Genomic DNA, 22,904 nt, shown 5'->3' on the forward strand with positions numbered 1-22,904 from the left:
GTGACTTCTAGGTCACCTAACTGCATGATTTGAGGTTAGAACTGTTTGTACTCAGACTTAAGTTATTACATTAACATTTAAAAACATTATTACCCTTTAATCAGTCAGGTTTATTTGTGTAGCACATTTCAGTAAACAAGCAGTTCAAAGTGCTTTACATCATAAAACCATCAAGAAACCATTAACAATGTCAAGTACCACCATCAAAATTATCAATACACATCCGATATGTTGGTCAGTGTTCAATTTATTATGGTTAAAAAGCAACTCTACTTATTTTATTCACCATTCAAAAATCCTCTGAAGGCTGCTTCATATTATTTAAAACACTTGTAAATTGTAATATAAGTATTTATGTTTTAAGATAAATAATAGAACAAGATTTAAATTAGTAACTGTAGAATTTCTGCTTTTTAGTCTTTGTAATGACTAAGCCACCAGCGGTTTATCTTATTGCGTGTATAAGTGATGTCCTGGCTGTTGTTTTGCTAGCGGTGGCATTGAGCCTTCTGGTTATGTTATTGCAGTGTGCTAGCTGTTAGCTCCTTGAGGACATAACCGTACTGTGTTTTGGAAAAAACTGATCCAATAAAAAGTTTAGCATTGTTTTTGTCATTTTTGTCTTAGGGAACACATAATCCAAATGCTTTCAGTGACGTTCTCGTGTTGGCTTGTGATTGCTTTAGCTGCTGTCAAACTACAAAAATGTCTGAATGCGGTAAGACGGGTAAAAGAAGGGGATGTGGAGCTAAAACATCAAGGAATTCAGACAAAAGCACCACTTCATATAGTCCATAAATTACTGATTAAATGTGAAAAGAAAATATTTAAAACCATGTCCACATCCAGCCCAAAGTGTCTTGTAATGTCTCAACTAGCTTGGCAGGAAGAGAACGTCGGTCTATACAAACGCCCATAATATTCCACCACATCCTTTTACAGGAAAACATTGCAGCAGCTGTAGTCTGTAAACCGCATACCGGCGTCCTTTCACTCTTTCGTAGCACTACGACTCAAGTCTGAGACCACAAGTCAAAGTCAAGTCTGAAGACTTATTTTTGCGACATTAGCATAATGAAACCATATCTGGCTGTCTTACCCATTGGGGTCAATGTAGAAAGCAACATTGTGGTTGTTGTTGTCGTTGTACGTCTTCTGAGTCTTAACCTCTGAGTTCTTCACCCTCAACACAATGTTGCCCTTCTGCAAAGAGACTTGACAGATTCCCTCCTGCAGCCACGGATGGAAAACAGTAAGCTCAAAGAGTTAATAGAAAGGGGAAGCAGGAAAGATCATGGGAATCAAAGTTTTTCTTTTCTGACCTGATCTTTATGGAAAAACATGAGTCCGTTTTTCTGATCTGTTCTGAAGCTGAAGCTGGCGTAGAATTTGTCATTCTGGCTCCTAAACTCTTTTGGGGCTAACTTCACGTAGCTCTGACCTCTGAAATGAGCTTCCCGAGCGACCTGCACAAACACACAACATTTTAACAAACGGTCCTCCCCTGCTTCAGCGCAAACCAGTTCAGACTGTTTACACGAGCAAAGCAAAAGGGAAAAGAATTAACAGTCATTTCTGTTCGGTTCACTGCAGGTAATTCCAGTTACACCTATTTTAGAGTTGCTAATTAGCTCATTTAAACATCTGATCTACTGATAATCTGTCAGAGTTGGTGTTAGGTAGCCTTTTTTATGCTGTAACTGAACCGAAACACACAGAATTCCACAGCACATCTACATGTTATATTTGTCATAGTCAAGCTAGCATGACCTCTGTCCTTCTCCCTTGCTACTTTTTTCTTAATGAAAACTTTTTCCTGACCTTGTCATCTAGTTGTTGTAGTGTTGAGTATTAGCAGCAAAGCACTGCATCCCTTTTTATTTTATATATCATGCATACATTTAAAATTTAGAGCGTTATATTAATAACATCACAGCTAAAACCAATGCTAGTCATCGTTTTGTAGCAAATGAAGCCTCTCAAGTGCACTGATGGTGGTGTCATCATTTTAGCTCTGTAGATTTCAGTAAGTGTGTTCTTTTACCAGCAGGTTGCTGTTACAGCCAGAACTGACTCCAGAGGCTTTTATGGTCTTCATGTCGACAGTATTGCCGGTGTGCTTTAGGTTCTTGATGCAGGCCTTCACAGAGTTGCCTGCTGAAAACAGCTGCTTTAAACTGGGAGACAAAAAAAACAACAGCTTAAAATCCACATCTATAGCTATGCTATTTTTATTATTTTTACATTTAATATTCAGTCACTCCATCCTTTTTCTCTTTGTTGGCTCTGATCCATAATCAATTGGTAAAATAATAAATCACAAATTTTTTCCTAGCTTGTAAAACCATCATGACATCATCATGACATCATGATCTTACCAAGTATTTTTGTCCAGTCACTTGAAAAAAAGACAAAATTAACTTGCAATAAATCTGACCTTGTTTTAAGTCAATAGTTGCTTTGCTCTTTCCTTTGGTTTGTTGTTGTATTTCTTTCTAATTAATGTAAAGCACTTTGAATTGCCTTGTTGCTGAAAATGTGCTATATAAATAAAATCATCTTACCTCACCTTTATGTCTAGTGCCATTGGCTGATTATTTCACTTATGACATGGGAAAAATGTGTTGTTATAAGTGAAATAATCTGCCAGTCAAACTAGTGCTTCTTTTTATCAATACAAAGGAATAATTTACTTAAAACAAGCTCCTATATCTTGCTGAAAAGTTACTTATAAGTTAGTTTTGTCTCATTTCAGATTTTTGTATCAGAAACTAGGCCAAAAATGCTTGGTAAGATTGTGTGATTTTGCAGTGCGCCATAGCGTTAACTGAACATTGTCTGTCTTTGACCAATTTTTTGGCTTCCAAACATTAATTAATAAATTTAAGTTTATTTGACAGGGACAGACACACATCGACATAGACAAACTTTGTTTGCATCAAAGTGTTTATAGTCCTAAAGTCTAACTGAGCATCCAAAATGATTCCTAAATAATTTTCTTGTGATTCTTGTTCAACAGAATCCCCGTTGATCTGAATATACAAGGACTGTAATGGTGCTTTCTTTATTGAAAAGCAAACACACTTTATTTTCTTTGTATGACGAGTTAAACAAGAACTCATGTAACTTTTTCAGCTGGAGAAAAAGTTACACTTTTGCATCTCCTTGATGTGTGATGGCATGGTGTATGTTATCTATTCAGCTTGTTCGAGTTGTTCAGTTTAAGAAATTATTGGACATGTCATTTTTAGAATTAAAAAAAATTGACAACTAGTACAAAAACAAACTGTCTAGTGCAGCTTCTGGTCCTCAGTGAAAAAAGGGTGATGGCTGAAAAAAAGCAAAAATATTTTTCCTCTGCTCACCAGAGGCAATAAAACTGAAAGCACTAATAGTTTAAAGAATAAAGACACTAGGAATCCACTATGTTGACATCAGATTTGTAGAAAATTAGTGGAAGAAGGCAGAAAACTAACAATGCAAGTAAAACTGAACACATGTGCACAATAAAACATGGCAGCAACATGATAACCCATCATGGACACCATTCAATCCCTACTGACAAACATTTTCTTTAGTTAAAAAGATGCTTTCATGTGGCTCCACTCACCTTTCAGGCAATTCCTCCTCTGGTGCTCCTCCCAAATAGTATTTACCACGGAAATCTGGTAAGTCTTCTGTTAAAGTTAGTGTAAAGATAGAGGCATTGCCATTGAGTACTGTGATCCTTTTATACTTGTCAACCAATATAGTCTTCAGCTGAAAAACAATAAAAAGAGGAAAATGAATTTACAGTTTAAATGACTGAGAAGATTATGATACAGTAAATATGCTGCTGCAGGATTAGCAACTCATTAAAATGCAACTTGAACCTAAAGCTGATAGCAAAATATATAAAATCACTTCCTTTGTTCAATCAGTTGTTTTACTTTGTTGAAAACTAATGATTGGACAGTAATCACTTATAATATCTAAATGTATGTTCATTTGAGATATGGTTTCTGTTGATAATTGGCAGATGTTAGCTGAATAATGGCTTTTCATTTCTAAATGGAGAGGAGCACCAACCCCCCTCTTGACCCTGCAAAGAACACTGTTGGATAATAGAAGATGGGTTTGCATTTTTGCTCATTAGCTCTTCTTATTTCAGGTATGTTATTGATATACAGCTTTTGGAATGAGAAAACTATTGTCAAGAAAATCCGAGCTCATCCCACTTCCCCATGCTGGAGATTTTAGTTTAACAGTAATAATAAAGTTATCTTTAAAATGAATCACTCAAGTGACATCAGGGCCCAACAGTAGACTTAAGTGTCAATAAAATAAATCTAGTTGTGTGTGTTGTTTTTGTCTCATGCAAACTTTGCTTTAATTCTACTTTTTTCTATCTAATCATAAGAAATCATAGTCAGTCAGAGAGAGTCATTAAACAGGAAAAGCAGGTTTCCTGGAAAAAGAGGAAGTTTCCAGCCTGCAGATTTATAAAAATAGCTGAGACTATTCCTTAGTTTAAAGCATGAAAGTTTTAAAGAATGAAATCTAAACATTATTAGTAATTGGATAAGATTCAAAGTAAAATACTTATATTAATATTGGTTTAATTGTAATAATACTTACACTTACATTTGTGAGAACACTTACAAGAAAAACAAGTAACTGTAACTTTGGTATTATATAATTAGAATCATGGATTATTCTTGGTTTCTTTTCAGAAAAACATCTGTAATAACTCACATTAAGATTATAATAAATATAATTAATAAGTTATAGTTATAAAATTATAAATGAATGCTAAATCAGAGAAGCTAAAGAAAATAAATGTGATATAAATGTGATTTTGACATTGAACTTGAAATGGTGTAAAAGGTTGTAAAACTGCAATTAAACATCACTGATATGTTGGAGGTAGATGGTAGGTGAAAGGTGACAGGAAGGGAAAAAGGGGAACTAACAGGAGAGCAGAGATGATCAGCACCTTATATGGAAACAGGAGGTTGAGCAGCCCTGAGACATTGGCACAGACATCATGACATGATGTCTCTTAAGACAGTGACGGATATGAGATCATCTGTCTAAGCAGACAGATGAACCCTATATAAGGTGGGTGCAAAAGAGGAACCTTTTGTTGGATCCTCCGGGCAGCTTCGAGCCAAGATCGAGATGGACAAAAAACTCTGCAGCTGAAGAAGAGCCGGGGCCACGGAGCCGGAGACTGTCCTGCACATGGAGACCAACCCGTCTGGCCCACAATCTGTGGCTTCGAATCGCACTTCTCTCATTGGCTGGGTTCTGACCCCAAAGACAAAGATGAAGACAAAGACAAGGAAGAAGAACTGGTGCCTTTTTTCCTGCCAGCACCAAGTCCTGTGTGACCTCAGCATCCATGCGGAGAGGAGGCTCATCAGACCTGCGGAGATCCTGGCCTTCATCGATCAACATCTTCCTCCTGTTGCAACACCTTCTTCATCATCAAGCCAGGTCTGGGGTTCGAGGCGCCAGGCTCCGTCCGTCTCTCTCAAAGGTTCCCTTTTTTAGTTCTCAGTATCAGCAGTAGGGAAAGATAGACTAGATGACTGATTTTACTTATTTGATTATTTCTGCTACTGAATTAAGCTGTACTGACCCTTGCAAAAATGCCTTACTAATAAAATATTTAGCATAAAGAAAATCTAAAAGATGTTGTGGACATTCAGTTAATGAGTCACCTTAAAGTTCTTTGATGGTTGTAAAATAGCTGTGATGTTTGATTCTGGAGAGGAAGAGGTGGAAAATGTTTTTAGGTTGCTGGTAGCCCATATTTAAAACCTCATCCTTGGGACTCGCCCGAGTCACTAAAACCTACCTGGTTCAATAACAAATGCAAGTTGCAAAATAGAGAACGAGCGACCGTTAACAGGTGTGCTCTGTGAAACTAGTTGGCTGTAGGCTGCTCAGTCTGGCTAATTCACAGGGGGAAGAAGGGTGGGACACCTGGATGTAGGCCGTCAGATAACCAGGCGAATCGTTTCTCGAAACCAGCTTAAACAGAGTTTACTTCAGTTCTGGACAGGGTAAATCCCAGCAGATTTAGGAAACTCAACGGACCCGTTAGACGGAGAGCTGGTAGCACATCTCCCCTCTCAGAAGAGGAAGTACGAGAGTGAGAGAGTAGAGACAGAAAGGAGGGGGGGGGGTGTTGCGCAACAACAAGTGGCGCCCAACGTGGGGCCCAGTCCAACGGAGAAGGAGGGCCCTATGGCCAAGTTAGTAAAAACAGATGTGAGGATCTGAATAGCTCACTTGGCTTGTTAACTCTTAAGGAATAGAGTTAATGGTGACTGATAAGGCCGTCAGTCACAACCCTTGCAGTAACTGTATAGCATACAGGTGAGGGAAAGCTTCTACTGAGGATAAATGACCGGATCCAGACAGTGAAGCTAGTAGCCAACATAGTCTAGACCCATCCCTGCTCGAAGGCTAAAGAGAGGCTTTGGGGGATAGACAACTCGAACCGACAGAGAGACGGAGTGATGGATGATCACTTCGAGGAGGAAAATCTGGGGAAGAAACCGGAGGAAGCCGGGCGTCCAGATCGTTTGGAAAAGGAGGAGACCTCAACAGAACTGCATCAGCTTCTACACAGCTACTGTGACTCAGACCTGAAGCAAGTGGGGAAGTTGGTTCCAAGAATGAGGAACTGAAACATCAACCCCTGACAAAGGAAAGCTGGCTCACTCTTGCTGGAGTGGTTCGTGATGTAATGCTGACCAGACCAGCCAGCAACCATGCAGAGGAGACGGAGAAAGGTGTCATCAGCCGACGATGGATGAGGAAGCACACCGCGTCCTCCACTGCAGCCATCGAGAAGACATCCGGCAACAGAGGAACAAACACCAGCAGCTGACATCATCACACAGACGCAGACATGGTTAAAGACATCCTGCTGGACCCGGAGCTTGAAATTGGGCCAGCACAACCCACCAGTAAGAAACGACCGCAAGAGACATCTGAGAAGCCAGAACAACCGGAATGGACAATCTACACCGATGGATCCAGAAAGGGGTCCGACCAGTCGGCATACTGGGGATTTATTCTGAAGCAGGATGGCAGAGAGAAATGCCGTCAGAAAGGAAAAGCTCCCGGTAGTGCTCAAGCCGGAGAAGTAACGGCAGTACTGGAAGGATTGCTGGAGCTGGTGAAAAGGAAAATCAAGAGTGCCAGGTTAGTAACCGACAGTTACTACTGTGCTCAAGCCCTTAGAGAGGACTTGGCCATTTGGGAAGAAAATGGTTTCGAGACTGCAAAGGGCAAGCCCGTGGCACACAAAGATTTGTGGAAAAAGATTGCTGAGCTAAAAATGCAGTTGGAGATAGAAGTTGAGCATCAAAGAGCACACACGCATGAGGGAGCTCATTGGCGTGGGAATGATGAAGTGGACTGTTATGTCCAACAAAGGAAGATCGTCTTTGTCGGTACCGAGAAGTGGGACAGTACTCCCAGAGGACGGGAGGTCCCAGAAGAGTACGTGGTCGAGGTCGTGCGGAGCGTGCATGAGGCCCTTGGACATGCAGGCGTGCGACCTACCCGTAAGGAGCTGGAGGAGCAAGATCTTTGGATCCCAGTGAAACAAGTCCAACGCGTGCTGAGGGACTGTGAAGTGTGTGGTCAATACAACGCAGGTCGCCGAGGGCAGCGGATGGAAGGTTTGTTCATCAAGAGCACAGTCCCATGGGGTTCAGTCTGCATGGATGTAGCAGAGCCAATGGGGACAACAGGAAAGAGAGGTGAGAAGTACCTCTTGGTGCTGATGGACACAGTGACAACTGCTAGAAGAGCAGGTCTTCCCCTGCAGAGGAACTCCGTTCACGTCACAGAAAGCAGGGAGGCGAAGACACTTCTCCTTTTTGCTTAGGAAGGAAAAGGGAAGTTGCAGCTTGAAGTGTCACTGAAAACAGGGCAGAGAGTTTGGATTAAAGCTCAAGATCGGCCTGCAGCTACGGGGATCAAGCTGAGATTCAACGCCCAAGATTTTGTAAAGTAAGTACTGAACTTCAACACAGTACTACTGATGAAGAAAGGGGTCCATGAGGAAGCAGTGCTCAAGCCAGTTCTTAGCTACAGCGAACCAGAACATTACGAGAAGATGGCCAGAGAATCAAGCACCATGCCATCCTACATTAGACTGGCCACTATTACGGGAAGGTTGCCGTTCAAAGAACAACTTCAAGGCTTTGGACTGGGAGGGCCGTGAAGAAATTGGACTATGCTAAAGAAGAACTCCTGTCACAACCTGATGGATTAAACTGGAAAAGGGGCTGAAGTCTTGAGGAAGAAGCGGCGTCATAGAAAATCACCAAGATCAATTCTGTAACAAGGCATTGAAGTCAGACCCAACACCTGGAAGGTATGGATGGAAATCTGTTTTTTAAAGAAAAGAAGATGCCACTTGTACACTGTGAAACATTTGAAGGTGGTTTAATTTGAAAATGAGAGTCCACCTGCTGCCTTGAAAATGTAGTTCAAGTCCACAAAATTGTTTTGGTTTTATCTCAGAAGTTAGTTTATGAAGTTGATTTAACAACAAGAGACAAGTTATCTAGAATTTTTTTGTCTTGAATTCTGCGTTTTACTTAATGCCTTAAATTTAAACAAAATAGTTATTTCACAATAGGAGGGAGAAAACTATTGTCACCTAGTAAAGGAGCAGACATTTCTCTGTTAGTTTCATTCACAATATTGAGTTAAAGTAAATGCCTATTTTACTTTAGAATTATTTAGATTTTTGTTTCAAATTGCATTAATAAAATTTCTGATCTGATAAAATTTTTTGTACATCACAATGAATTCTGCTCAGAAACATCTAGTATGAACAGGGTTTTTTTTTTTTTTTTTGATGACCTAGGAACTCTAGTTTATTCGACTCTTAGAGGATTGCAGAATGAATAAATGCTTAAAACAACTTACGATTAAATTTATCTTTAATGGACTCACACATTTAGATTTAAAATCTAAAACTTGCTGAATCTATTTGACTTAACAAATAGAAGATAGTAGAAACAATTGAAGACAGCTCAAATGTTTTACAGTCTATGTGTGTTATCAAACCAAACGCAAGCTGAATTCACCCCTCAATGCATGGCATCAGAAGCTTATTTTACAAGCCTACAAGCAACCGGAGGACTTAATTGTGTCCCACACGATGGATTGCATCCACAGAAGGAACTGTTTTGTTTTTGTGTTTTTTCCACCTTCATCACACTTCAACCTGGCTGTAAGTTTTGATGAACGGGTCCAAAGACTGCAGTTTTTTAATTGGACAATTCCTGATGCCTCTGACAACTCCAGTACCCCTTAACGACCCCAGCTATGGAATAGGATCATGATTACGGATAAAGCGTCATGATGCTTATGCTTTTTGCTTTGCTCTGCTGAACAGCCAGAAAAGTTTTTTTTTTTTTTGAGGCCTTCTGTCTCAGCCCATCTTCCCTAAAGAACCATTCCACATCCTGAAGAACCGACAGTTCATCCAGCGAAGGTTCCTGTAGAAGAATCAGAGCGATCCAAGTTTTCTTCGACATTCATCACCTCATGGGGGAAATCAAAACTCCAAAGAGGGGGTGTCAAGAGAAGTGGAGTTTTGATGACTACACCGAGCCCTCTGTGAAAACTGAGGATGAAGAATCTGCATCTTCACATCACAGACGAACATCTTCTCTTTCCAGGGGATGAGGACGGCGAACTGCAGGAGGGTGATGGACTCCCAGCATGTGAAAGGTCTGACCTCGTGGAGGGGGTGTCAAGAAAATCCGAGCTCATCCCACTTCCCCATGCTGGAGATTTTAGTTTAACAGTAATAATAAATAAAGTTATCTTTAAAATGAATCACTCAAGTGACATCAAGGCCCAGCAGTAGACTTAAGTGTCAATAAAGTTAGTTTAACAGTAATAATAAATAAAGTTATCTTTAAAATGAATCACTCAAGTGACATCAAGGCCCAACATTAGACTTAAGTGTCAATAAAATAAATCTAGTTGTGTGTGTTGTTTTTGTCTCATGCAAACTTTGCTTTAATTCTACTTTTTTCTATCTAATCATAAGAAATCATAGTCAGTCAGAGAGAGTCATTAAACAGGAAAAGCAGGTTTCCTGGAAAAAGAGGAAGTTTCCAGCCTGCAGATTTATAAAAATAGCTGAGACTATTCCTTAGTTTAAAGCATGAAAGTTTTAAAGAATGAAATCTAAACATTATTAGTAATTGGATAAGATTCAAAGTAAAATACTTATATTAATATTGGTTTAATTGTAATAATACTTACACTTACATTTGTGAGAACACTTACAAGAAAAACAAGTAACTGTAACTTTGGTATTATATAATTAGAATCATGGATTATTCTTGGTTTCTTTTCAGAAAAACATCTGTAATAACTCACATTAAGATTATAATAAATATAATTAATAAGTTATAGTTATAAAATTATAAATGAATGCTAAATCAGAGAAGCTAAAGAAAATAAATGTGATATAAATGTGATTTTGACATTGAACTTGAAATGGTGTAAAAGGTTGTAAAACTGCAATTAAACATCACTGATATGTTGGAGGTAGATGGTAGGTGAAAGGTGACAGGAAGGGAAAAAGGGGAACTAACAGGAGAGCAGAGATGATCAGCACCTTATATGGAAACAGGAGGTTGAGCAGCCCTGAGACATTGGCACAGACATCATGACATGATGTCTCTTAAGACAGTGACGGATATGAGATCATCTGTCTAAGCAGACAGATGAACCCTATATAAGGTGGGTGCAAAAGAGGAACCTTTTGTTGGATCCTCCGGGCAGCTTCGAGCCAAGATCGAGATGGACAAAAAACTCTGCAGCTGAAGAAGAGCCGGGGCCACGGAGCCGGAGACTGTCCTGCACATGGAGACCAACCCGTCTGGCCCACAATCTGTGGCTTCGAATCGCACTTCTCTCATCGGCTGGGTTCTGACCCCAAAGACAAAGATGAAGACAAAGACAAGGAAGAAGAACTGGTGCCTTTTTTCCTGCCAGCACCAAGTCCTGTGTGACCTCAGCATCCATGCGGAGAGGAGGCTCATCAGACCTGCGGAGATCCTGGCCTTCATCGATCAACATCTTCCTCCTGTTGCAACACCTTCTTCATCATCAAGCCAGGTCTGGGGTTCGAGGCGCCAGGCTCCGTCCGTCTCTCTCAAAGGTTCCCTTTTTTAGTTCTCAGTATCAGCAGTAGGGAAAGATAGACTAGATGACTGATTTTACTTATTTGATTATTTCTGCTACTGAATTAAGCTGTACTGACCCTTGCAAAAATGCCTTACTAATAAAATATTTAGCATAAAGAAAATCTAAAAGATGTTGTGGACATTCAGTTAATGAGTCACCTTAAAGTTCTTTGATGGTTGTAAAATAGCTGTGATGTTTGATTCTGGAGAGGAAGAGGTGGAAAATGTTTTTAGGTTGCTGGTAGCCCATATTTAAAACCTCATCCTTGGGACTCGCCCGAGTCACTAAAACCTACCTGGTTCAATAACAAATGCACGTTGTAAAATAGAGAACGAGCGACCGTTAACAGGTGTGCTCTGTGAAACTAGTTGGCTGTAGGCTGCTCAGTCTGGCTAATTCACAGGGGGAAGAAGGGTGGGACACCTGGATGTAGGCCGTCAGATAACCAGGCGAATCGTTTCTCGAAACCAGCTTAAACAGAGTTTACTTCAGTTCTGGACAGGGTAAATCCCAGCAGATTTAGGAAACTCAACGGACCCGTTAGACGGAGAGCTGGTAGCACATCTCCCCTCTCAGAAGAGGAAGTACGAGAGTGAGAGAGTAGAGACAGAAAGGAGGGGGGGGGGTGTTGCGCAACAACACTATCAGTGTGCATCCCCCGTTTCTACTGCTTCACTTAATTACACCACCCAGCAAAAATAAGTTAATGATTTTTGGCATCTGGAAAACGAGCCAATTCAAAAACCTCCCAATTGTTGAGTCATATTCGACGAGCACTATGCCGTTACCTAGCTACGCAGGCTTGATATTCTTAGTGTATTAGAAAAGTATGAAAATATGTTAAATATTCTGGCTACTAGAAACGACACAGTTGCACTAAAGCATAAAACATAAAGTGAGAAGCAAAAACTCTACCGTGCTCCTGCTTACTTTAAATCAATATTAAGGAATTATTGACTTAAAACAAGCTACTATTTCTTACTGAAAAGTTACTTTTAAGTTAGTTTTGTCTTATTTCAAGTGTACTAAGATATTTGCACTAGAAACTAGACCAAAATTACACGGTAAGATTTTGTTTTTCTGCATGTGAGAATTTGCTGCCTTCGTTCCTAAATAGGAGCCAAATGATGGGAAGTCAGAGGGTTACCAACTGCAGCTTCATAGCCAAAACTTAAGATAAAACAAAGATAAAAACATGTCAGACTCACAAGCCTTAACTCGCCATCACTAATCTTCAGCAGATTCAAATCGTTACTGTCAGGCGGATGTTCAATCAAAGTACCGTTGAAATCATAATAAAGTCGGAGCTGTCCCTGAAGTACGGCCAGGCACAAAACCTTCTCCTGATGGACATAAGAGAAAGCAGTGAGTACCTCTGAAGAACGACAGCAGACATCAATGAACAGATAACAATGACACAAAGCTGGGAGTGTTGTAATCAATTGAAATGGGTCTTTACCTCATTTTTGAGAAGGACTAATATTCCTTTGCGTGACAGGAGTCTGATGTCCTGGTCAATTGCCATCACTGAACGTAAATGAGTAGAAGTAAAGTTGATCTCAGCAAAGCCGGTTCCATCGAAATATTCCCCGTCAACCACCGAAGACCTATTATAAGAAATTTCTTTCAGCAAGCATATTTAAAATAATAACAATAACAAAGATGACTATTGTGGAGTAGTGCTTTGCAGCAAAAAGGTCCTGGGTTCAAGTCTTACAATTGGGTTTCTGTATGGATGTAGAGTGACTAGTAAAAATATTCATATCCTGTAAGTTTTTGTCACATTATGATCATAAACAAAAATATATTTCATTGAAATTTTATGTGAAAACTAATACAAAGTGGTATTGACCCTTTGCCTGAGACGTCACAACCTATTTGCTCCTGTAAAGCCTGTTGGAAAACATACATCTGTTACCCTAATGTTGGTTTTATTCAGTTGATTTCACTTTAAAAACAAATAGATAAGGATACAAACCAAACTTGTCATTTTATTGTGTAACTTTTCACGAGGAAAGATACGGTCGTGATGGCTATAACAGCCCTCGGTGTAATCGCGGATTTGCAGCGAACATTTTATACAAAGTAAGAAGATTAACATTTAATCAACACGTCAAGAGGGAATGGATTGGTTTTTAAACTAGCTATTTAAAAATTTAGTAGCCCCATCCAAGTGTATTACGTTCACAGACAAATCAGCTTAACTTGAACAAGTAGAAGCCATAAATATATTGGCAAAAACAACTTGGGAAAACAATTTCTGCTGCTCTGTTCAGTTGACATGATGCTGGCTCCGCCTCCATGCAGGAGTAGAGCAGACCTCCTACAAACAAACAGTGTTATAATGGCAGAGGAGAGGAACTCAATGTGTGACATTTGTGGAGTCATTTTTACCTTATCAACAAACACTGAAGCAAAGACAACAGGCAAGAAAATTCTCTAATGAGTCCTACATCAGGTCTGTAAGATTAGTTGTGGGAAACAACGGAGAACTCAACGATAAACCCACGATAAAGCTCAGTCTTTCGCAGCCACAGGAAGAATGAGGATGTGAGTGTGAAAGCTGTGTCAATGCATTTTGCATGTACAAAATGGTTGAGTAATGACTTAAATAATACTGGCTTGTGAAAATCTGCCTTCAGGAATAAGCCTAAAGATACACATTAGCGGGCGTGCCGTGGTGGCGTAGCGGTTAGCGCGACCCGTATTTGGAGGCCTTGAGTCCTCGACGCGGCCGTCGCAGGTTCGACTCCAGGACCCGACGACATTTGCCGCATGTCTTCCCTCCTCTCCTTCCCTGTTTCCTGTCAGCCTACTATCATATAAGGGACACTAGAGCCCACAGAAGACCCCCTGGAGGGGTAAAAAAAATTAAAAAAATACACATTAGCATAAACAGTCAACATAAACATGTACCGCAGTTACTGCAGCACATGTTTTCATGCTGCCTTAGAGCTACCATTGGAATTTACACACATAAAATCAATCATATACCGTTCTGGGTAACGGTGCCCAGATTGCATGTTCCCCACTGACAACGTTGGACCATGATTTCCTATTAATTTCTTCGAAAACTCCCTAACCGCAGTTCCTGCAGATAAGGGGCGTGTACTTCCAGATAAGAGGACAAATGGGTTGATTGGTCAGTTGCTGACAAACCCCATAGAATGATTGACAGATGGCATCATGTTAATACTCTTATCCTTCACTGCCGACGTCCGTCATTGCGCCTCTAGTGACGTAGTTGCAAAGGGTCAATACAATTGTGAACTAGAAAGAAAATTATATATGATTCAAAATGTGTTGTACAAAACAGCTGAAGCTCAGTCAGATTAGATGCACAGTGTTTATGAACACCAGTTTACAGAACTTGCCACCGATTCTCAATTGGGATTAGGTCTGGACTTTGGCTATGCCATTCTAACAAACAATGAATATGTTTTGTTTTAAACCATTCCATTGTAGCCCTGGAGGGAAAGCAAACAGAAAAAACTTATTACAAAATTAAGCAAACATGGTCTGACCTGCTGCACGGTTTCTCTGTTTTAGTGTTGAGATTGAAGGCTTTTTCAAAGTTATACAGACTGACTACTTCCTGGTTCAGCGACTCCAGCTGAATGCAGCCCTCAAATCCAGTTGAATTGTTAAATGGGGCGGGAAGCTGAAAGAAAGAAAATAAGAACAAATGTATTCATTTCTGTAAAACACAATAAACACTGTAATAAAGAACATCAAGTTTATTTATGCAAACAATACAATTTTTTTATGCTTACGAAATAAAATTGAAGCTTTTTCTTGGTAATATTTGATTTTCAGATTTCTTACATTTTGAAGGTTTATGATATTAATGCTGCTAGTAGGGCTGTTCAATATGGACTAAAAATTTAATCTGATTTTTTTCTCACACAATCCAGTCTTAATTAGAAATGAGAGAAAACATTTTCCAAAAGGAGCTTTTATTCCAGTCATCCCTTCTGTAAGTTAAGACAGAGTATTGGGGTCAGGCGATGACAATGTTTGTTTAATTATGAGAATATTATGAGTTGCAATATAAGCAAAACATAGACACAATTTTACCAAAAGAAAGTCTTTTTAATAAGAAAAAATCTTGGATAATAAATCTAACACAATTGCTGTCCAGTGATTGTGCAGAAAATTATTTGTTTGTGACGCTATCTTTTTAAAGATGTTAGTGTTTCCAGAGGTCATGAAAGGTCACCCAGGCCCCCGCTTCTTCAAATCAGACAAAATTGGTGTCAATCAAGTCGGCAATGCTTGCGCTGGTTTGTGCAGCATAAATTTTCATCTGTGCTGCTTTTGCTTTCAAGATATTAACGGTCAAAAGGTCAACCAGCCTGCCCACATTGTCCATATCTAACAAAATTGGTGACATAAATTTTTATTAATGATTATGGCACAAACAAACATCTTTGCAGCACAAACGTAACACAAATGTATGACACAAATTTTGTTAGATTTGTGTCATGTGGATTGCTGGTTGACCTTTCATGACCTCTGAAAACATTTTATCTTTAAATATAGAGCAGCACAAACAATTTTATTGCACAAACCAAATTTAGAGTTGATTTTGAGGGGTCGGTGGCTGGTTTACCTCTAACCTTCAAACTTTCATCAATATCTTCAAATGTTTTAGCTGAACAAATGCAGTCGAGTTGATTAATGCCAATTTGGTGTGATTTGGGGAAGGTGACCTGGTATGACCTCTGAAAACATGTATTAATATCTTTAAAATGATAGTAGCACAAACAAAAATTCTTGCTGTAGAAACATTTGACATCAATTTTGTTAGTTTTGAAGAAAATTGGGGAGTGACTTCACTCAGGACTTTCAGCGCAGTGTTGCAGCATTCCTTTCTTTTGTAACAGTGAGTGTAACCTGACAATGGCGGCACTTGGCCCGCCTTTGCTCACCTGGAAAGAATCTGGGGGTCCGCCAACATAGAAGACTGTATCGTTGGTTTGGAAGTTGAGCAGTCCCATATCACCTTTGCCCTCCCCTTCTGCCTTGAAGATCTTTTCGTCGTATTTCAAGAAATAAGACATGGACATTTGACCGTACTGGAGAATCCTACATTAAAACAGACAAGGCAGTTACAAGCATTAACTAAATACATGCTCCCTAAGCTTGGAAGTCTGAAAAGCTAAGCACATTTTTAACATACGATAAATTAAACTTACAATGTTTTCGAGTTGTTTTTCTGATCGATTTTTCCCTATAACTGTATGTTTTTATGATGTGATTTCATGATTCCAATGGCTACATTTGACAGAAGATGATGTTTATCACAATAAATTTTGCTGGACAATAAATTATCCTAGAAATTATTGCGATAAACCATAATATTGTCATTTTGACACAATTTCCTACTACTACAATGATAACGGCATATTAATCCAAGTACATCCTCTCAAACTTTATTTTCTAAAGAACATTAACATTTTAAATATTTAAGTAAATAAATAAAACAACAATTAAAATGGATTATACAGTTTTATAGCCAAAATTTATTTTCAAAAAATATCTTTCATTCAGCTTTGACAGGGAAAATAAGAAAAAGTGGCAGGTAGAGCAAAGTACCTACTTTCCACTGTCAAATCTTTGCAGCATTTTTCAAAATGCCGAGTTTTCAATGATTTTAAAGGGTAGAACCTCTTTGATAATTGTCCACAAGTAAATTATCAATCTCATTTTAATTTATCACATCATTAATTGGTAACTTGTTGCTGAAATATGCTATATAAATAAACTGGAGTTCTTTCTCTGACAAAAAAACTTTTAAAAATTTGTCAAAAGTTTTGTTCGCTTTGATTCTTACAAAGCCATTTGTAACTATCAATTGACTTTGTGTCATTTGATAGTTACAAATCTAAGGGGGAACAAAATCACATATGTGGTTCCTCAGGGCTCCATTATCAGTCCAAATACAGTATATTCAATATTTACATGCTTACAGTTTCTGAAACGCCACGATTAAGTGGTGTGATAAGCTTTTTCCCCCTCCTTGATTTTTTATTTTGTACATGTTTGTCACCATAAAGTGTTTCAGAACATCAAACCAATTTAAATATTAGTCAAAGTCAACACAAGTAAACACAAAATGTAGTTTTTAGGTGTACAGTATAACGGGAGAAAAAAATTAAACCTGGGACAGGGTTAGGGTTATCCAATTAATCAATTACTGGAGTAATTGGTAGTTGCAGCCCGACTATAAATCATTGTTAGAAAGGGTTAAAACTCTTACCTATCCAACACAACTCTGTTGAATGTTCCATCAGTTTGGGCATCGTGAGACGACATCACCTTTATAGTTTCTTCTCCAACATTGAAATACCAGCTCAGTATCTTCCCCTCCAACACCATGCCCAAAAACTCCTTATTGGACTACAAATACAGCAGACATGATTATAAAAATAACACACATTTGTTCCTCTTTGCCATAAAATGTCCCTCAGAGTTGATGTTGTAGGACGTACATTTTTGTTGCCGAGGAAGAAGACAAACTGGGTTTTCGGATCAGTGGTGGAACGTTTTCTCTGCTTTGGCTGTGATGGGCTGATGTACAGCTTCAGGGAGGTGTATGCAGCCAGGTCCGCCAGGTTAGAAGGAGTACGTACCTGAACGGCCGACTTCCCGTTAAACTTCATGGACACGCTCACCTGGAGGGGAAACAGCCGGTTACATTTCGAATCCAGTCCAGACCAATAAACTTTGAAGAAATGTGTAAATACTTTGAGTTTTGGACAGAAAGGTATGCACCTTGTTGACAGTGTTGCGCGCCTCCTGAATGAGCTGCCGGATCCGGTTGATGTTCTCAGAGATGTTTGGCATTTGGACAGAATAATTCTGCAGGTTGTCAAGTTTCTTCAGCAACGTCGGGATGTGTTCTTCCAGCTTTCGAACTAAGAACGAAAAAACATTATTTGAGGGAATGTAAGTTTCAGAGGTATTTGTTTAATAAAATTAAAATCAGCAATATGTCTAGAAGTAGTTGATTGTTAGACTTCTTGTGTTTGCTTGGGACTAAAACGATTGATTGGATAAATTACATGCTGCAAGTATTTAGCTGCAGATGCATCCTTGCATTCACTGAAGGAATGTTGTTATTGCTGTTTACTTTATTATTTAAAAAAAGAATTGTAATCATTTCTTTTTTTCATATTTAAATTTATTTGTAAGTTAAGTTGTTAACTGGGTTGTTGTTTTTTATCAGACTGATAAAACATCAGAATAATAAAATTTTTTGTAACCAATAGATTAATTGATTACAAACATAATCATTAGTTGCAGCCTTAGTTTTGTTTCCTTCCTTAATCATTTGATTACTGACAGGTTACTTATTGATTCTGTAACTGCCAAGGGTACAAAAATAAAATTTCAATTGAAGCCTAAATCATTTTGAGATTTTAAGAATACATTTTTGTAATAAATGCATCCTTTTTCTTTTTATTAAATATTCAATAATGGCTCATTAATTGAGTAAAACAATTTATTATTAATTTCCCACTGAACATTTATTTTTTTAGAACTACCATTCTATTTTTACCGTTTCTGGAAACTGGTAAAAAACAAACAAAAAAACCCCCATCCTACTGAAAAGGAAAACACAAAATACCAGTTGTATTATCACAACAATTATTCTGTTGTGATAATTTAATCCTATTATCCCATAAAAAATAGTAAAACTGCTAGGGCCTGTTTTGTTTATTATATCTACCTTCAAAAATATTAGTTGGTTCTTTGTCATTTTTAGGCATAATTATTAAAAGTCATTGTGGACGATTTTAAGAGCAATTTGCAGCTCCATATGCCATTCCCGATTTATGTACAGGGGGAAAAAATACTAAAATCAAGTACTAAAATCCTTTCTGCAGTATTCCCACCCGTTTCGCTGGCGTTGATCAGGGCCTTGTTGATGTCATCGCTCGTGGAGTTGGTGTCACCGTAAGCTTGTTGCCATTGGTCCAGTTGCTTTTTAATGGGGAGCAGCATGTTGTTGACGTCAGTGGCTGTGATGTTTGCTTTATTCGCCACAGTTTTTGCTTCATTGATCTCCTGAGTCACATCTGCAAATAAAAAAAAAAAGCAAATGCCTAGAATTAACGCTCTGCAAAAAACAGGCGTGTACAGAGAATTTAATACTGAAACATTACATTAATAATGTAATGTTTGTAAAGTTTAAAAACAATATTTTAAAAATCTATAATATGCAAATTGATAAGATAAATGAATTTATACATTAAGTGAAGATTGTTACTGTTGGTTTTTAATTTATCTCAGAAATTGTTCAGGTAGTTGGTTGTATTTCTGTGTTTTGATTTTGTTCATGTGTTTTAAGGTATTTTGTGATGTATTTTTGTAATGATTGAAAAAAGTATGATTTCATTGTAATATTTGCGGTGTGGACCCCCGTATAAATGGTCTAAGCCAGCAGTGTCCAAACTTTTTGTCTTGTAGGCCAAAATTGTGAAGGAAAAAAAACCCGAGGGCCAGAAAAATGTAATATTTTTAATAAAAACTTATTTGGTAATGCTATTTCAACCAACATGATAATGTAATAGTTTAAACAAATTAAGTAGTAAGATTTTTTGTTTGTTTTTTTGGTTTTAAACTTGTAAACTATTGTAGAGCCAAAACTTGAGGTTATTTAAAATAAAATTGTATGGCAGAAACAATTAATTGGTTTAACTGGAAGTTAATTGTTAACTTCCAGTTGACAATTAATTGATTAATTGTTAACTGGTCTATTTGCTGAAAGAACACACTAAGAACACAGTAATTAAGCCAAAACGGAACCAAAAATATGTCCTATTAAGCACATTTTGCTATCAAATTATTATTTGGTTAATCCATTAAATAATCAATAAATAGTTATTTTTCTCATCAAACATTCTAAGAATAACCCGAAGAGCCCATTTGATTCAAATTTAACCTGCTGTTGCGTCATCCAGTCACAGAGCTTTTCCAATGCATGAGGCTTGATTTAATCTTTGTAATTCTAGAAACTGCATTGGTTTAAAACGTTTTAACTGCTTACTTGAGGTGGAATTGAGGCTTTTCTGAATTTCTGCCAAATCCTTCACGGCTTGATCGTGTTTGGCCTTGGCTAAATTCAGCCGTTTCTGAGCTTCTTCCAGCTCTCCCTTCAGGGCTGCAAGACAGAAAAATTTATTTTACCACTTCAGATTCTAAAAACTGGGTCATAATTTAAAGCAGAAGATGAAAATCTATTTAATTTTGATTAAAAGACACTGTACTTACTGTTGTTGAGTTCATTGTTCATCTGTTGGACTTCTCCATGTAGTTCCATGCTGTGGTTCTTCAGAGCACTCGCCGACTGTCCAAGGTCCTGGTTCTTTATATTCTAAAAGTATTTAAAGCAAAACTAGATATTAACAGCAACAAAAAAGATTTGCATACTTTTAAAAAGAAAGGGTGTATTTGTGTGTAGGCGTGTGTGTGTACTTGTTATGCTGCATTTTTAGGACCGTTGTGGTATATTCAATCACCATCTGATGACCTGTTGGACTTATGGAAACCAATATGGAGAAAAATATAAGTGTGTGTGTGTTTGTGTACCTCTAGAGTGTCATTTGCAGCCTTCTCAGCCATTTTCGCGGCATGTTCTGCTGCAGTGATGTTATTGACAACATTGTTGTAGACTTTTGTTAAATCCACAGACGGATCCTTCTTGGTCTCTGCGATCAAACTGTAGTAGCAACACATCACAGGTTAACGTTGGTTAATTGGAACCATCTATCAATTCTCTGTCTAACTGGGAAGTTTTAGCTGGACACACAGAAGATCCCTACCTGGTCAAGTTCATGGCTAAGGCATTCAGCAGCTCAGCGTGTTTCTCTGCCTCCTCCACTAGAGGGATTAAGGTGTTGGTTGCAGCAAATGTTTGCACCTTGTTTGCCAAAGGCGACCTGGCACCATCTAGCTGTGCTGCCAGATGTTCATATTCCTGACAGATACATTTTAGAGGGATAAATTCAGGGTCTGCTTCAGGTATTCATCACCACTCACTAACAAGCAGTTTGGAACCAAGAAAGATCGATCCAATGTTAAGGTTGTCCTGTATACAGCAGAAAAAAAAATACTCTCAACTTACAAACTCCCTCAAGTTTAAATAATGGAATAAATGACTCTCTAAAGTGGTTAGTTCTTCATCTGTCCTTGGATGGAAACTTAAGTTATTTTCAGACCTGATAGTTTGGTATATTTGGTTCGACTCGGGACCAAAGTTGCAACATTTGTTCCACTGCAGAGTCAAACCAACCAAACTAATTAAAAAACCTGTTCACCTCCTCACCTGTGGGGGCGCTGCACCAAAAGCCACTGAAGGAAATGACATGAAAACCGTTGAAGAAGACACTGAGTGCAACTTTTTTCTTCAAAAAAGTAAACAAAAATGGAGTAGCATCAGATTTTAACAGTTGTTTCTCCTTTGGCTTTGGTTAAAGACCACAAGTCATATTTCCTGCTAGCGCTAGGCTAACACGTTTGTTTTGGTTGCTTTTACCCAGAATCCCCTGCATTATAGTACACTTCCTGCTTTTGGAGTGATCTCTGGTTCGCTTGCTGTTCGCATATGCATTTGAATCAGACCAGAGTTCACGTCAACCAAAATGTGACCGAGGTTTACAGGCAGACTGGACTTCACTTCTTTGGTCCGGTTATGCATCCACACCATCCCAAATTCACCGGACTTTCTAGGCAGTATCCAGTTTAGTTTAGTGGCACAGATTGGATTTTTTGGGGGGCGATTCTGGAATTCTCAGTACCACTTTTGAAATGCTAGCTCTGCATAATTGCAATATATGCAAAATGAAATGAATGTAAACATTTTCAGAGTTGGAAAACCTGATAGTTTTTATAGCACTGAACATAATATTCCTGAATCTTGACTACAAATAGCCAATTTTACGAAACTAGAAGTTTGATGCACTCTAAATATTTATGTGTTTTGATTTGTTCCTACCTCTTTGGACTCCTGCAGCATCTGAACCACAGTGTTGACTTGAGTGACATCAGCGACAGCCATTTCTAGCGTGTCGTTCACTTCCTTCTGCTTCATTAACAAGTCTTCGATCTTCCTCTGAGGGAAACAGAGACAGCAGACATCAGATGCATTCACACACACACACACACACTCATGCACAGTCTCTGTTTTATCAGATTTCTTACGTTGTTTTCCTCCAGAGTTTTCTCGTTGATGCTGTTGAGTTCTGCGGCTCTGGCAGTGTTGTTCACAGCTTCGTTCAGAGCGTCTCGCAGGTTTATCATTTCAGTGGTGAAGCGGTGCAAACGGTCCCTGATGGCCTTCGTCAAGTTTACATTTTCCTGCTGACGGTTTGCCAGCTCCTTGATAACACGATCCAATACTAACACAAACATACAGAGGGATTTACTGGACATTTTGTGATCATTTCCACAATATTTTAGCTCAAAATGATCAGCTGAAGCAATTAATCGAGTTAATTGTGATTAATTGATTCTTAAAATAATCACTAACTATTTTAGTAATAGATTAATTGTTAACTGGAGTATACAGACTCCAAAAAAGGCAATTTGCTAAGAAACAACAACAACAACAGCATATTCAGAACAGTAATTAAACTACTATAATATTAAATTATATTAAATACACATTTTGG

The 22,904-nt window shown here is 38.4% G+C and overlaps 1 protein-coding gene and 1 long non-coding RNA gene across 4 annotated transcripts in view; one reads left to right on the top strand and one right to left on the bottom strand.

Annotated features, from left to right (window-relative positions):
- lama5 (laminin, alpha 5) overlaps positions 1-22,904 on the bottom strand; it is a 103,951-nt gene that overhangs the window by 8,099 nt on the left and 72,948 nt on the right. For both annotated transcript variants that reach the window (XM_028010891.1, XM_028010890.1), the window contains exons 53-70: positions 22,435-22,631; positions 22,229-22,345; positions 21,057-21,211; positions 20,824-20,953; positions 20,506-20,608; positions 20,282-20,395; positions 19,128-19,310; positions 18,004-18,146; positions 17,721-17,903; positions 17,489-17,628; positions 16,158-16,314; positions 14,751-14,887; positions 12,686-12,833; positions 12,435-12,569; positions 3,611-3,759; positions 2,045-2,177; positions 1,323-1,466; positions 1,100-1,230 (exon numbers count right to left, since the gene is read on the bottom strand). In XM_028010891.1, the coding sequence (XP_027866692.1) occupies positions 1,100-1,230; positions 1,323-1,466; positions 2,045-2,177; positions 3,611-3,759; positions 12,435-12,569; positions 12,686-12,833; positions 14,751-14,887; positions 16,158-16,314; positions 17,489-17,628; positions 17,721-17,903; positions 18,004-18,146; positions 19,128-19,310; positions 20,282-20,395; positions 20,506-20,608; positions 20,824-20,953; positions 21,057-21,211; positions 22,229-22,345; positions 22,435-22,631 (2,599 nt within the window). The remainder of the gene's footprint in view (positions 1-1,099; positions 1,231-1,322; positions 1,467-2,044; positions 2,178-3,610; positions 3,760-12,434; positions 12,570-12,685; positions 12,834-14,750; positions 14,888-16,157; positions 16,315-17,488; positions 17,629-17,720; positions 17,904-18,003; positions 18,147-19,127; positions 19,311-20,281; positions 20,396-20,505; positions 20,609-20,823; positions 20,954-21,056; positions 21,212-22,228; positions 22,346-22,434; positions 22,632-22,904) is intronic.
- LOC114140736 (uncharacterized) overlaps positions 1-22,904 on the top strand; it is a 30,771-nt gene that overhangs the window by 7,308 nt on the left and 559 nt on the right. The gene's annotated exons all lie outside the window — the stretch shown is intronic.

This window comes from Xiphophorus couchianus, chromosome 24 (assembly GCF_001444195.1).
Source record: "Xiphophorus couchianus chromosome 24, X_couchianus-1.0, whole genome shotgun sequence".
Lineage (NCBI taxonomy): Eukaryota > Metazoa > Chordata > Actinopteri > Cyprinodontiformes > Poeciliidae > Xiphophorus > Xiphophorus couchianus.